The sequence below is a fragment of the Carassius auratus genome, chromosome 5 (genome assembly GCF_003368295.1).
Source record: "Carassius auratus strain Wakin chromosome 5, ASM336829v1, whole genome shotgun sequence".
Classification (NCBI taxonomy): domain Eukaryota; kingdom Metazoa; phylum Chordata; class Actinopteri; order Cypriniformes; family Cyprinidae; genus Carassius; species Carassius auratus.
The window spans coordinates 28,584,006-28,600,724 of record NC_039247.1 but is presented as its reverse complement, the minus strand read 5'-3'; the positions used below and the strand labels follow the sequence as shown (position 1 = coordinate 28,600,724).

Here is a 16,719-nt window from a genome sequence, read left to right as displayed (position 1 = left end):
GTGTTTACATTCCTCCGCAAGCGCATGTGAGCTCAGCTTTACAGAAACTCGCTGATCAGATCACAGACACAGAACAACAACACCCAGACTCCATTTTAATAATTCTTGGGGACTTTAATAAAGCCAATCTGTCCTGTGAACTGCCAAAATACAGACAGCATGTTACTTGTCCCACAAGAGACAGTAATATATTGGATCACTGTTACACCACAATAAAGGATGCATTTCACTCTGTTCCACGAGCAGCTTTGGGACGCTCTGATCACCTTCTGGTTCATCTTATACCGTCCTACAGGCAGAAACTTAAATCTGCTAAACCTGTATTAAGGACTGTTAAAAGATGGACTAATGAAGCAGAGCAGGATTTACAATCTTGTTTTGACCTCACTGATTGGAGTGTTTTTGAAGCTGCTGCCACCGATCTGGATGAACTCACAGAGACCGTAACATCATATATCAGTTTCTGTGAGGATATGTGTATTCCTACAAAGACTCAACTAATCTACAATAATGATAAACCGTGGTTCACTGCAAAACTCAGACAGCTCCGTCAGGCCAAAGAAGATGCTTACGTGAAGGGGGACAATGTCTTGTATAAACAGGCTAAATACACATTGGAAAAAGAGACCAAAGTGGCAAAGAGGAATTATTCTGAAAAAATAAGGACTCAGTTCACTTCCAACGACTCCGCATCAGTGTGGAAAAGTCTAAAGAAGATCACCAATTACAAGACACCACCCCCCAGCACTGTAGAGAATCAACGACTGGCAGACGATCTGAACGAGTTTTACTGCAGGTTTGAAAGAACACCCATCACCTGCCCTGAACGCCTCCCCACACAACCATTCACACCCTTCACAACTCCTGCAACCCATCCTGAACACCTCTCCAATCAAGCACTCTCACCATTCACACCTCCTGCATCCCCCCTCTCAGGTGGGGCACCTGCAATTCAGATCAGCGAGGATGCGGTGCGCCAGGTCTTCCGGAAGCAGAAAAGGAAAAAAAGCACCAGGCCCAGATTGTGTTACACCAGCCTGTCTGAAATCCTGTGCTGACCAGCTGGCCCCCATCTTCACACAGATCTTCAACAGATCGCTGGAGCTGTGCGAAGTCCCTTCATGCTTCAAACGCTCCACCATCATCCCCATCCCTAAGAAACCCAAAATTACAGGACTAAATGACTACAGGCCTGTGGCTCTAACGTCTGTAGTCATGAAGTCATTTGAAAAACTGGTGCTGGCCCACCTGAAGGACATCACTGGGCCCTTGCTGGATCCTCTTCAGTTTGCCTACAGAGCAAACAGGTCTGTGGACGATGCAGTAAACATTGGACTGCATTATATTCTGCAACACCTAGACAGACCGGTCTAGGATCCTGTTTGTGGACTTCAGCTCGGCCTTCAACACGATCATCCCAAACCTCCTCCTGCCCAAACTAAATCAGCTCTCCGTGCCCACCTCCGTCTGTCAGTGGATCAACAGCTTCCTGACAGACAGGCAGCAGCTAGTGAGAACCCCTCACATCCAGCACACTCCCTCTTTGAACTGTTGCCATCTGGTCGACGCTACAGAGCACTGAGCACTAGAACGAACAGACACAGGACCAGTTTCTTCCCCCAGGCAATCCATCTTATGAATAGCTGATAATAACGGTGAACATACTACACTTTATATTTATATACACACACACTTTATTTATCTAACACACATACTTAGTATACACTTAAATTTTGCACACAATATATATGTACATACATAACTGCATTTTGTAATATACCTGCCTACAATTGTCATTTGTATATTGTCATTCACTATCTACTTATTTGTATTTTTTATTCTTTTATTATGTGTTTTATGTTCTGTCGCTGTCATTCTGTTGTACTGCGGAGCTTCTGTCACGAAAACAAATTCCTCATATGTGTAAACATACCTGGCAATAAAGCTCATTCTGATTCTGATTAAATCCAAGACAGGATGAGTTGTGATGGTATTAGCTGTGTGTGTTCAGTACTCACCATGACGGAGATGTGCAGCAGGTGCATGTGTTCATGCAGCACACGTGGTGGATCCCGGACGGTGGGCTGCGTGACCTGTGACTGCTGCTCAGAGCTGCTCATGGACACGTGGAAATACAGTGTCCCGTTCTCCAGCCACTGCTGCTTCCAGTGCACCTGCGAGATGTCCAGCCCTGTCCCCGACATCTCTGTGATACACAGACAAAACACCGGGTCAGCTGTAGGCTGGATTTAACACTCATAAAAGTAATGTTACAATGCAAAAAAAAATAAAACAATCCAGTTATATGGATTTTTATTCTCATACTTGTTTTATCCGCTGAAAATAATGAAATGTTTGTGGTTTGACCTCTTGGCGACACCTCAAGAGCAAATAAGCCTGATATTTTCAAAGGAGCTGCAGATGAAGCTGTTTCACCAGTAATGAGGAGCAGGAAACTGACCCTGGACGAGCACAGAGTGGCCGGAATGCTGAGAACGGGACATTCGGATCTCAGGAAGCTCCTGACCTCTAATACAAATGCCGGATGTCCAGAGGAAGACATTATAGCTCTGATATTTCTCTTCCAGATCTCTGGAGACTTCAGAGAGTTCGAAGTTAAGCTTCATTAAAGTATGGTCCTTGTCAAAAAAGTGAACTGTATTGATTGTGCACTTGTAGTGTACTTGAAATCTTAAAAGGATATGATTTTTTTTTTCTTAACACACTTAAAGGTGCACTTTGTAATAATGTCAAATTAAAAGTTATACTTTGTTTCATTTTAAATCATGTTTGAATACAATTTTGTCATGCTTCAAAGAAGTACACTTATTTTGATGTGTTGACTAACATGCAAAAGCATATGTAAAAAACTTGAGAAAGATATGTAGAAATTTAGCATTACACTAGCACAGTAAATTGGTGCCATCAGAATGAGAGTCCAAAAAGCTGGTAAAAGCATCACAGTAATCTTAAACACGTTTGTTAAGAGGTCTTTTGGACTGTTTTGGCTTGTAAACGGTGGTTGATCTGTGCAGATTTCTCTTCAGATTCAGGCCAGGAGTTATTATGGATTATGGAGAATAGTATTTCAGTTGAAAGCAATGGTTTGAAGTTAAAAATGTCTTGATGTATTAGTTTCTTACAAACACGTTCTTGACTGATGGACTGGAGTTGTGTGGATTACTTTTGGATTATTGTGATGTTTTTATCAGCTCTTTGGACTCTCATTATGACGGCACCCATTCACTGCCATTAGTGAGCAAAAATAATAATAATAATAACAAACAAAAACATTTAATTGACATTAACATACAGTTAAGTGTCTGAAAACATTGCATTCTGTTTGTACTTAAATATATTATTTTAAAGGTATTTCAGTTCATTTCTATCTTGTCAAAGATGATCAGCAGGCATTATGATGCCTTTATTACCTCCTTTAAAAGAGTCTGTTTTGTATAAAACTCTAAAAGCACCTCTTTCAGCATCTTTGGGCCTGTCTTTGCGACAGAAACTGCTGAGTGTTGTATTACAGATCTGTAACATGTGAAACTTGTCATCAGTTTTTAATCAGCTGTCTTTAAATAAAACTGCGAAGAGCAGAGAGTACGCAATCGACCGTGACATGAAACAGATTATTTATAATAAAAAACATGTCCTGTTTTATAGACTCGCTGCTTCAGTGGGCGACCCTCCAGCCAAACATTCAAAGAAAATAAACTTCAATAAAAGACAAGTGGTCAAGTGAATATTAGTAGCAGCGTCCCGCTATATCAGATGACACTATCAGCTTCAATTAGCCTAAAAACGTGTTTTCCAGGCAACAAGCCAAACGTTTCAAGCCATTTAGATCAATTTGGAGTGGATTATGGCCACTACTCGAAGTTGAATACATTTTTTAAAAAAAAATATAATTATATATATAATTAGGGCCTGACAAAAGCATACGGGAACAACATGGTATGTTTGGTGGGTTTTAAACAGTCAATGTATGTAGTTTGTTTAAATCTGCACCCATTCTGACAAACAGCAAAGGACAAAAAATATTTTGAGTAGATTTTTTTAAGACCAGCTATGAAGGATGCTGCCAGAAACTGAATGTACTCTTTAAAAATGAGCATCCCTCAAACACTCTCATTGCAATAGAGCTTGACTTGATTCACCAAGATGATGATGTAGGATCACAGCGCTAAGCACTTGACTATTAAAGTTTAAATTAAAAGGAAAGTTCACCTACTGTACAAATCGAAACTGTCATTATTTACACACCCTTGAGTTGTTCCAAATCCAAAAGACTGACTACAAAGTTTTACTAACAAGCTATCAAGGGTAACAACACACACTTAAACATAAAAGTCCAGTCAAGGCAGGCAACAACCACAATAATGAACCAGAAAATAGTGTTGTAGCCAAGACCACCTAAAATCTGAGACCAAGACCAATGTGTGTTGAGACCAGACCAGAACTCCTCAAATTAATCTGAAGATCCACATTGACTGTCTTATTTTTAATCATATAATACAATTAGAAAAAGAGATCATTCAAACGAAATCTCTTATTACAAAATGAATCGTTACACTGCAGTGGTGGAACAGATGCTTTAGTCAGTCCCTCCAGAGAAACGTGATTATGCGATCGCCTGATTTAATGCATAATCAGCCAAAGGCCGCATATTTATGCGGGGTCGCATTTTTTTTAAATACGCCACTCTTTTGCCGCATGAATTGGCAATTTCAGAAAGCAAAATATGCAGGGCTAGGCAAAAAACTCACATATATATATTAGCAGAAAGTTGAAAAATGCTGCGTTTACTTCACACAAGTAAAGCGTCATTTTTCCCCTATTGCCATGGGAACCTTATGAAGTGACGTAATTACGTGACGTGAACATCATCTGCAAACTCCGCGTTGAAACCAGGGTGAAACTTGAAGAAAAAATAAGCGCAACAAAAATAAGCGCAAAAAAACGCGTGAAGCAGTTTCCTGATTTGTTACATGACAGTGGAGCCAAATTATATTGCGAAAACTGCGGTTTGATGAAACACCCCCAACACCCCCTTCTCACTAGGCTACTAACACTGTTGTATTTTCATTCAGAAGTTGATGCAACTTTACAGTTGTAAGATTGCAGTTTTTTGTTACAGAACAGTACCAAAAACTTACAGTTGTAATTATATTAGTAGTATGTAAAATAATTTACGTTGCCGTAAGAGATTGCAACTTAAATATTCTGTGATTTAGTATGCTCGCTTATCATAGTATGGCTCTGTGTGACGTTAGATGGAGCGGAATTTCCTCATATGGGTCCTAAGGGCACTTCTGCCGGTGAATATTTTCACTTGATTTGGTTTCAAAAAGCAAAATTGCCATAGATCAATCTCATTCACGGTGGCAATTTATGCTGGGAAACTATGTAAGATGAAAATATTTTAACAGTTGCAGTTTGCCCATCCAGTTGATCAGCAGTTTCTAACCATGCAGTCTTTCTATCTGGTTTTATGACTGCTGCACCTTTTATGGGTATTAGTAAAACATTAAAACAGTACCATCCAAAAATTCAACACAATTAAAAATGAAAATAAATAATAGAAAACAGACCACATTTTAATTAATAAGAGGAACACACATTAACTCATTTGAGATATTAAGACTTATATTACATTTGGTTTACAGGTAATGCTATGATTAAAATTTAATCATATGTAGGATTTTATTTTCCAACAACAAATATTTTAACAGAATGCATATTTTATTCAGAATTATTGCGTCATTATTCTGTTGCGCTCAGTCTGTGTCGCTCACGTAGGCCTTGCCCACTCCTGACAGCAAAATTGATATGACTTACTTTCTAACATTTACAGATGAAACATATACAAATGTGACCTGTCAGTTATGCACTGGGGAAAACAGAATGTCTCAAATGCATTAAACCGCACAAATATTCGCTGTTTGTCACGGTGGATCGATTTGATCCATGATCGACATTAAGGGCTGCTTAATAATAAACTTGCAGATCAAATTATCCTAACTCATTGAACCTGGATCAAATTAGTAGTGAGACATTTGAACTAAGATTGTTTATGAAACCGCTTCAGTCCCGATTGATTTGTTCAAGTAAAGTTTTGGACTTTAATCACCGCTTTTCTTCGCATCTTTTATGAAACAGCCCCCAGTTTAAGGTTACCTTCACAGACATAACCGACTTTTTTTGTAACTCGAGTTTTTTTTTTTTTTTTTTTTTTTTACATAAACTTGTGTGTGAATGAGAACTTAGTTTAGTACTCACATGCTGTGTGTTGTCCGCTTTCTGTCAGTGTGGTTTTGATAAATGCACTCAGAAAACCTTATAGCTTATCAGAAGTTTAAACTAAAATGGTTTAAAACGCAAGATTTCACCGCGATAAACATGATAAGCAGAACCAAAACTGACAGGTAGGAGCCTGGCACAGCTCTATTCTGGGAAACGGCGGGAAAGCAGCAACTCATTTGCATTTAAAGAGACAGGCCCGAGAAACAGGGTGTTTCTGCTTATACTCAAAATACAGTAGGCATTTTCTGAATGATATAATAAATGATCTGTGGAGTATTTTGAGCTGAAACTTCACAGACAATTTCTGTGGACACAAGATACTTGTATTACATATTGTAAAAAGGGGCATAATGTGTCCTTTAAATATATTTCCTTTACCATTTTGTTTTGATTGTTTAGTTTTACTTAACTTTTTCCTAATTTTCTTATTTATATATATTTTTGTCCTTTTATTACATCATGCTATTTCCTTGTGTCATGCTGAGTAGTGTTGCTTTGTGGTCTTGAGTTGTGTCTTGTTAGGTCCGCTGTCTGCTGGTTGCTCAAGTTGATTCTGAGGACTTTATGATTTGTTGCTGTATTAAAAACTTTCTTTCTTCCAAAAGAGCCTAGCAATAAATTTTGCCATTTTAAAAAAAAAAATATTTGCCAACTTTTAATAAGTGACCCAGACAATAAAAAATAACACATTTCCCATTCAAATTACACAAAAAGAGGAAAACAAAGATGCCTGAGCAGAACACACATCACGTTAATTAAGTTAGCTGCTATTTGCACTTGTTCAATTTAATAATAATAATAATAATTTAATATTTTTTTCATTTATGATACACTTTGTTAGTAGCTTGTACCTGTGATTGTTGTTCAGTTAGTAAGAAAAATGGAAAAGACACTAGTAATTTTCCAGGACATTATCCATTTATCCACTGTAACCCAAAAACACAATGTGCAATTTAAAATGCAGGTAAAAAACCAATACGGAAAATGATTTCATATTAACATACTAGATCGTGTCCTATTTTTACAGACATTTCTTAGAGTGTAGCATACAAACTAACTACTAATACACCGCTTAAAACATAATTGTTGAGAATGTGTAGTATTACTAGTTTATTAGCTATTAGAAAAAAAAACAACTAAATTGTAATCATTCAAAAATGTGTAAGTCTTTAATAATTCAATGTATTTAAAATACAGTTATTTATATTTATATTATGCATACTATTTTACAAACAAATCTATATTAAAAAAATATTTAAGATTTTTTATCTATATTGTTTTTGCTTCGATTTGATGTCATCGCAGTTTTGAATCGTGACATCGGAAAGTCATTAAGCAACTTTAAGCAACAAATTGACCTTCCTTTAGCAACTTTCTCTGAAAATTAGTTGGCAACACTGTATCCACCACCCACTGCCATCAGCTCCCCTGACTCACACACACGAGCATGACTTCAGCGCTAGATTTAGCAACTTTAGTGTTTTTTTGTTTTTTTTTTGCCATAAGCCCCGTTCGCACTGCCAGTGACACACATCAACAGAGCGACATAATCCCATGCATTTTCAATGGAGAGTTGGCGACTTCCAGTGACACGAGCGACAGTGACCGTTGGTGACGGAATGTTGGGCGCGCCAAGCGATGCGAGTCAAGTGACTAAAGTTGAGAATTCTTCAACTTTATGCAAATAAGCAGAGAATACACAAATATATATTTGTGATTACATCTTCTAAAGATATGTCAAGACGTGCAGTCTACCAATAGTGTAAGAGCAAGCAGTAGAAACACCCACAAGCGTCTTCACAGCACGAATCTTGCGTCAAGCAGCAAAAAAGTCGCTGGGGGTGTGAACGGGGCTTTAGCTATGATTCAGTTGGAAGATATCGTGATTATAAATGAGAGTGACTCCTGGTTAACATGTATTAATTGGTTGTGTTTCTTCGTTATTTAGAGTGGAATTTTTCTACAATATTCACTCATCATGACAGTATAAAATAGGGCATTCTAAGTCAATCTACTGCAGTAGCCTATTTCCTTTCTCAATCAGTAGAAAATAAGTTACACAAGGTCGTGCATGAAAAAACATGAAACCAGTATAATTTTGAAAAATACTGTGATATAAATCTTTTGTCATAGCGCCCTCCACTACCTCTTGGGGCATAGTTCTCTTCCTGCTGGTCGAGCTGTCTCAAGATGGTGTACCCCTGTGATTTGAGAATTTGTGTGTTTTCAAGAAATCTTTGATTCCCTCACAGTGCATTTGAGTCCCTTCTGCTGATCCTGACACTACCAGCTGATTGTCAAGTATTTGTCCAGCTGAGTAAAACTCATTTTCACTCAGTCTGTTGCTTCAGAAAGGCTGCTCATATAAGCACATAACATTTTGAGAAAACAACAACAACATAAACTGTCTGCTGAGCTCCTAGTCACAGACTCCGTAACCTTTGGAATGGGTTTATGTAACCCAATGAAAGGATATAGTACAGCTTTTTTTTACTTTTATAACTGTTTTAGAAGGGGTTTTTCACAGTGATGCCACATGATAACTACACTTTTGCTTCCCCAAATAATCTTTCAAAGAGCAAATCTTAGAAAGATTTTATTTTATTATGGAACACTGAGTTATCTGATTCTTTAAACCCTTATTATTGCTCCTAAATCCTTACTTTAAGTATTTACACAATGATTTCAGTTTCTTGGCTTGGCTGCAGTGGGACTATTAATGGTGGCAGAAAAATAATTTATATATATAACTTTATAATAATAATGATAAATAATAATTTAATTATTATTATTTGTTTGCTTGTTTATTTTATTTTGGTCACAATGTTGAGTGGGCTGTATAAGTTAATTTGCACTTTTTCTTACTTTAAAATTTAAAGTAAAATTTACATTTTTTCCCTATATTTCGTCCATTTCATGCTGTTCTTACCTATGTTACCTTTTGATGATTACTGTTGCTCATGTTGTTACTGTTGTCATTCTGATTTTATGTGGTTAAAGTTATTTTAATTTATAATCCACTTCAGGTTAAGCAGTTTTAATACCTAGCAGTTATAAGTGTAAAACAATATTTGGGTTAAAACAGCCCAGACCACTGGGGCAAACATTTTTTTTGCCAAAATGACCCATTATTTATTTATTTATTTATTTAAAACAGATAATTTTTTGAGTATGGATTCCAACAAATAATCTTTATTTTCAAAAAAGCAAAGTTTAATGGTTTCAGATGAATGCAAAATAAACCACAAATTTAATGTTTTGTAAAAATGCAGCCAGTAACATGCTCAGGAAATGTAAACAAATTCACAAAATTTCTGATCTGACTGCTATTTGGCTGATTTGAAAAAATAAATAAATGTGTCTCTGCAAAACATATATAAATTTGATCTTTAATTTCCATGCTATATGCAAATGTAAGCAGTCAACGAAAGCAGTTAATCAGTTTATTTATTTGTTTAGTCCCACAACTTTACTATTAATCATCTGAGACTTACTTTTAGTTTCATATGTGTGTCAGTTTTCTGAAGAGATACTCAGCTACTCATCTGTGGTGATCAGTGTTGCATTAGTGCTGTCTTGACGTGGCTATGACGTGTCAAATAGCCTATAACGTACTCACACATTTATTATATCAACATTTTTGGAGGTGTAAAATTGGCATATGTGGTTTCAGCAACCAGATGCATTTACACCTCAACAGTTTCATATGGAATTCTTCCCAGACCGCCTCCTTGAGTGATCAGATTTAAATCCGTCTCCAAAGCGTTTCGGAGGGCATTTAAACCTGGTCGTTTCATGATCAGAATGTTATCTGATCAGAGAAAACACATGAAGTGACTAGGTGAAAACAGGCCCTAGGGTGAAAGATGCGTATCTGAGACACACAGCATTGTGAGCAATAAGTGTCAGAGTATCGCTGAACTGGGACTGAACCGGTAGTAAGTCTTCAGCAAATCATCTTAGATAAGTGTCTGTTAAATACAGAAGAACAATGTTGTATGTATGAGGTGTAGTCGGTCTTTGTTTCTCGTAAGCAGTTGTAATAGACAGTCCCCCGGCCTGTACAAGAATGGACTAGAAAAGAGGTCTAGACCGGAGCCGGTTTCCCAGCCCTGCACCCTGGATTAGAAATCTTATGTGTGTATGATTATGACCTGCTTTCCTCTCCAACATGGTGGCTCTGCCCCTCGTGATGCTGAGATGTGTAATCACTTGGCCAACTGCTTCATTAATGGGATTTTGCTGCTTTTCGACGAAAGTCAATGTCCTTTGCAGATAAAGCTACTGTTTATCCTTTTAATGTGTCACTTTAAATACATTAGGCCTTTTTGGCCGCCTGCCCTTGTAATCCTGGATGAACAGTGGCAGGACAAACCATTTATAACTTCAGCCATAAACATCAGCAGCATTGTTTTCCATAACGATGCTCATTTTCTCGTAGGGAGGGTGTTTTTTGTGTCGGCTCCAGCTAAATTGTATTATCACCGAATAGGACTAGCTGCTTTAAAAGCGTAATGCTAGAAGTGGAGGCTTGATAATAGGATGTAAAATGCAGGTCACCTTGATGACAGAGGAGAGAACAGCCAGTGAGCGCACACAGAATAGGAGAGCAGCGTATACAGTGGGGATCGAAAGTTTGGGCACCCCTTGCAGAATCTGTGAAAATATGAGTAATTTTCAAAAAATAAGAGAGATCATACTAAATGCATGTTATTTTTTATTTAGTACTGTCCTGAGTAAGATATTGTACATAAAATATTTTAACATTTATTCCACAAGACAAAAAATGCTGAAATTATTAAAATAACCCCACTCAAAAGTTTGGGAACCCTTGGTTCTTAATACTCTGTGTAGTCACCTGATGATCCTCGACTGTCTTTCTGTTTTGTGATGGTTGTGCATGAGTCCCTTGTTTGTTCTGAACAGTTAAACTGAGCAGCGTTCTTCAGAAAAATCTTTAAGGTCCTGCAGATTCTTCAGTTTTCCAGCATCTTTGCATATTTTAACCATTTCCAGCAGTGACTTTATGATTTTGAGATGCACCTTATCACACTGAGGACATTTGAGGGACTCAAACACAACTATTTAAAAAGATTTAAACATTCACTGATGCTCCAGAAGGAAACAAGATGCATTAAGAGCTGGGGGTGAAAACTTTTGGAATTTGAAGATCAAGGTAAATTGTACTTAATTTGTGTACCGGGAAACATACAAGTATCTTCTGTTGCTCACGAAGGGCAGAACTAAATGGAAAAAAAATTATATATTTCAACAAAATAAAACAAATTTGGCCATCTTCATCGTGTTCAAAAGTTTTCACCCCCCAGCTCTTAATGCATCTTGTTTCCTTCTGGAGCATCAGTGAATGTTTGAATCTTTTTAAATAGTTGTGTTTGAGTGCCTCAAATGTCCTCAGTGTGATAAGATGCATCTCAAAATCATAAAGTCACTGCTGGAAAGGGTTTAAATATGCAAAGATGCTGGAAAACTGAAGAATCTGCAGGACCTTAAAGATTTTTCTGAAGAACGCTGCTCAGTTTAACTGTTCAGAACAAACATGGGACTCATGCACAACCATCACAAAACAGAAAGACAGTCGAGGATCATCAGGTGACTACACAGAGTATTAAGAACCAAGGGTTCCCAAACTTTTGAGTGGGGTTATTTTAATAATTTCAGCATTTTTTTTTTTTTTGTCTTGTGGACTAAATGTTAATATCTTTTATGCACAATATCTTACTCAGGACAGTACTAAATAAAATATAACATGCATTTAGTATGATCTCTCTTATTTTTTGAAAATTACTCACATTTTCACAGATTCTGCAAGGGGTGCCCAAACTTTCGAGCCCCACTGTAGATGGTCACATTTAAACTTAGCATTTTACATAATCTATTTATAGATTTATTTGTTTGTCTGTTCGAGTTATGGGGAAAAAAACACAGCTGGATGTTTTTTTATGAGTCAAGCGGTTAAAAGAGCAAAAGCCGCTATTCATATTTGTGTCCGTGCTGTTTGTTTGTCTGTTTGTATGCCAGCGTCTGACTGATGCCCACCTGAAGTGACGCCACCTTCATGTGTGACTGGTGGCTGACTTACTGAAGTGGGTTTTAGTTTGTTTGGAGCCAGAGGCTGTTGCCGAACAAACTCTCAATCAGTGGCATTGTCGCCGTCGTCTTTGTCAGAATGAATGACACGTTTGTCGGTGACTACGCGACACAGCCGTGAGCAGAAATTTCATTTCAGAAGACAAGAGCAAGGTATTTATTTTATTAGGTATTCCGTTCACGTTCATTTCTAGTGCTGGGTCTCATTAGAAATCTCAGTTTGCTCTCATTTCAGGGCTTGTTAGCAATGAAACAGCTCTGTAGAAGTCACTCACAGCACTCATATGTTGCGTCTAAAATTATCCGCTGAATTAAAATAACAACTGTGCAAATTTGACTTAAAGCAGTAATGCTGAAAATTTACTAAGATATAGATGAGATTGTTGAAGAAGCATTAGCATCCCATCACTAGCTCACCAATGGAGCCTCTGCAGTGACTGGGTGCCGTAAGAAAGAAAGTCCAGACAGCTGACAGAAACATCACGATGATTCATAAGTAATTAACAGTCCATCAATGAATGTCTTGTGAAGGCAAAAGATGTGTGTTTATCAAAAACAAATCCATCATTAAGACTCTATTTTTAACTTTACATGGCTTCCTATAGTGAAAAGTCGGTTTGTCTGAATCAGGAGAGAAATATGTACAGATCAAGCACAAATGAAAACAGGTAAAAAAGGTTGGATTATGTACGTATGATTTATTTATTTAGTTAGTTAGTTATTTATTTAGTTATGTTTGTGATTTCAAAGTCTGCATTTATTCCATCAACAAACAAACAAACAAACAATAAATAACTAATATTATTATAACAATTCACAATAACAGTCTTCTTTTTTACTGCCTGGACTCATTGTTTATACACATATATTTCATATTTATATATTTTTAATTTATGATTTTAATGGTAATGTCTTTAAAAAAATGCTGTGTAGTATTCTTATATATTAAAAAATATACATTGTAGTTCATTGGTAAAAACGACTATATCGATTTAATTAAATATGTATTAAATAATGTACAGTCAGTTGGGATCCACCCTGTCAGAGTTTACTTTGCTAAAGCAAGGCTGGTGGTGCATTATCCTACGCATTACATGATACTTACTGAATTAATAAATAAATGTACATAAAATATTTATTGGCATTTTTATATTTTAATGTGAGACGAGAGCAGGGAATGAAATGAGACAAGTACAGCTGTAGTACAAATGTAATATATTTCTTACTGAGATTACGGTCAATACTACTATTCAACATAATTATGCTAAATTATTTGACCTTAGAATTCTGCAATGACCTATAAGAATCAGTAATCAGATGATGCATAATTGTTTAGTTATTTTTTTTTATATTTTATTTAATGAAAAACAGTATGAAACGATTGGCTTATGCAACATTTTAACTATATAGGTTGTAATTTTTAATCTGCTTGGAATGTTTGCTTGAAATGATGGTTCATCAACGCATCACACCGTTTGTTGATTCAGCTTCTGTGCGTTTCATTAGAAAGTGACAGATGTTTTGACAGTCAGAACAAAACATTCTTACAATAGGAAGCTTAACACATTTGTCACATTTTGAAACATCACAGCCTGCTGTTCTTGCTGTGAAGCACCTGAAGACAGATATGATGATGTTTCTGTGGTTTGTAATACAGTTTAATTCACATGGACAGAAACTGTGCGCTACTCTCACAGGATTTTTACAGTCAGATCTTTTAGTGTCTCATTCATCTGCATCACTGCGATCACAGCGTGCTGAGGGACATGTGCGATCTATTTCCTTATCAGTTGTGTTTACTAGCGCAAGCATCGCTATTACAGATCCTCGTACCTAGAACAAACCCCTAAACCAAATGCATTAAACATCAGAGCAAGTCTCATCCTGCAGTGTTTGTGGAGGGTTGCTCAAATCAGTTCTGTTCATGTTTTATACTGTATTTTATGGAAGGTTGTTTCCACCATGAAAAAGAAAAAATCAATACATAAATACATAAATAAAATAATAATAATTGTGACACTTCATCTCAATTTTTTTTTTACTCTTTTCCTTACTATTCTGATTTCTGAAAAAAAAAAGAAGATCAAAATTGTAAAATGTAAACTCAAAATTATTTCAAAATTTTGTAGATAGCAATTTTGAGTTTATATCTAAAACTTTTGTTAAAATTTCAAAATTTTGAGTTAATATCTCACAATTCTATTTATATCTCACAATTTGGAGTTACAGTTCTGTACAGTTCTGTAATATCTCGTAGCTATGATTTTATATCTCACAGGTCTTTTTTTATATCTCACAATTCTTCGTTTATGTCTTGCAATTCTGATTTTATATCTTACAATTTTGTTTATAACTCACAATTCCGATTATATTTCAAAATTTTGAGTTTATATCTCAGTTCTGTTTATATCTTGCCGTTTTGAGTTTATATCTCACAGTTATGTTTATATCTCACAATTCTGATTATATCTCACAATTTTAAGTTTATATCTTGCAATTATGTTAATTTTCATAATGTTTAGTTTATATATTGCAATTATATTTCTATATTGCAATTTTAAGTCTAAATCTTACAGTTCTATATTTATATCTCGAAGTTCTGAGTTTATATTTTTCAATTATCATTATATTTCACAATTTAACATTTATATCTCACAATTCTGTTTGAATCTCACAATTTTAAGTTTATATCTCAATTATGTTTATATTTCACAATTTTGAGTTTATATCTCACAATTCTGTTTTTATATCTCGTTTGATTTTGTATCTCACAGTTCTTAGTTTATGTCTTGCAATTCTGATTTTATATCTTGCAATTCTGTTTATATCTCACAATTCTTGATTCAGAAAAACTTATTTAGTATAAAGAAGTGAATGAAAGATATTACACAAGATGCAGTAATAAACAGGAACGTAAATATGCTGTACATGACCACATCCCCAAAATTTAACTACAAGCAATATCATTTGGATAAGTGGCTCTGCTGGCAATATTTACGTGTGTATTTTCTCGAAGACCACGACCCTGTTTATAACTTGTGACACCGCTCTCATTCTATGAACAGTGTTAACCCACCTCTCCCTCATAATAAATGTTTCATTTCTGAGGGCTATGAAATGATCTCTCACCACTGAGAAGGCAGAGGATAACTAAATGAGCATTTTTGTCAGATCCAGTGAGTCCCACGACCAGCCTTCATTAGCACAGGTCTCATTAATGGCTGGAGACTTAACACACAACATTGGCAGAAAGAGCCCATGTTACGCACACTTATTAGAGAATTACAAAGCAAACGGAAACACAGCTCTGATGGGAGTGGGTGATTTTGTGCTTTTTAATAAAGCTCATGCCCCTGAATGGCAGTGATTCCATTTCAGCATATAATAAGATGTCCACGTGGCATTAAAATGTGCTAATATTTAATTTGAAAAGTGTGCAGTGAAGCATGGGGCTAATATGCATATTTTGCTAATACTGTGCACTGAAATAGTTCATTATACTTTAGGCACCTCTTATATTTGACAACATATCTTTTTCACTTATTTACCTGTACTCTGGGGCGCTGTAAAGGGGGGGTAAACGATGACGATTCTCGGGGCCCATGACTAAGAGGGGGCCCAGAGAAGCCCCCAATAAAATTGTGGTGCTAAAAAAAATATTTGATAGTAAAAATTATTAACTTTAAATTATTCTATTTGCTGTTTCCTGGTGTCAATAATGTATTTGTTTAGGAAACACAAACGTCCGTGGGCCCCTCTCCCCCTCTCGATTATCATAAAATGGTTCAGTCCACCCAAATTGTATCCAGTAACCAAGGCAACACAATAGCGCCGGCAGATTCAACTTGACAGAGAATGTGAAAATGCCTCAAAAATCTGGAAGACAAAAACGGAAAGAGAAAAAAATAAGAGAAGTGAAAGAGGCAAAGGGTCGACAGCATGTTACCCAATATTTCACAAGAAAAGGTGGTTTTGTTATTAGGCCTAAATTGTTAGTGGACCGCCCGTGACAATGATCGTAGTCTACGGCACTTTTCTGTGCGTACGCACGCTTTGTACACGAGGCCCTAGGTCTCTACTGTAGCATTTTTCGATAAGTTGGCACATTTCGATAGAGCAGGGTGCAGAGGGTGCACGGCCTTGCCTCACATGCATCCGGTGTAGGCATCTTTTGTACGAGGCGGCGCCCACTTTCAGCACCCTGCTGCGGTCCACGCTGTTGCACCTGTCTTGCAAGCAGTCTAACTTCATGAACTCGAACTATCAGCTGTTTGTGAGGATTCAGTGCATCTCTTGAAGATGATG

General features: G+C 36.6%; 1 protein-coding gene across 3 annotated transcripts in view; it reads right to left on the bottom strand.

The window, feature by feature from the left end:
- The window catches only part of LOC113084639 (astrotactin-2-like), a 479,964-nt gene that overhangs the window by 392,305 nt on the left and 70,940 nt on the right, over positions 1-16,719 (bottom strand). For 2 of the 3 annotated variants that reach the window (XM_026254924.1, XM_026254923.1), the window contains exon 2: positions 2,019-2,206. In XM_026254924.1, coding sequence (XP_026110709.1) covers positions 2,019-2,206 — 188 coding nt within the window. Of the gene's footprint in view, positions 1-2,018; positions 2,207-6,282; positions 6,455-16,719 lie in introns of those variants that run through there. The other variant, XM_026254926.1, reaches the window with a different exon arrangement.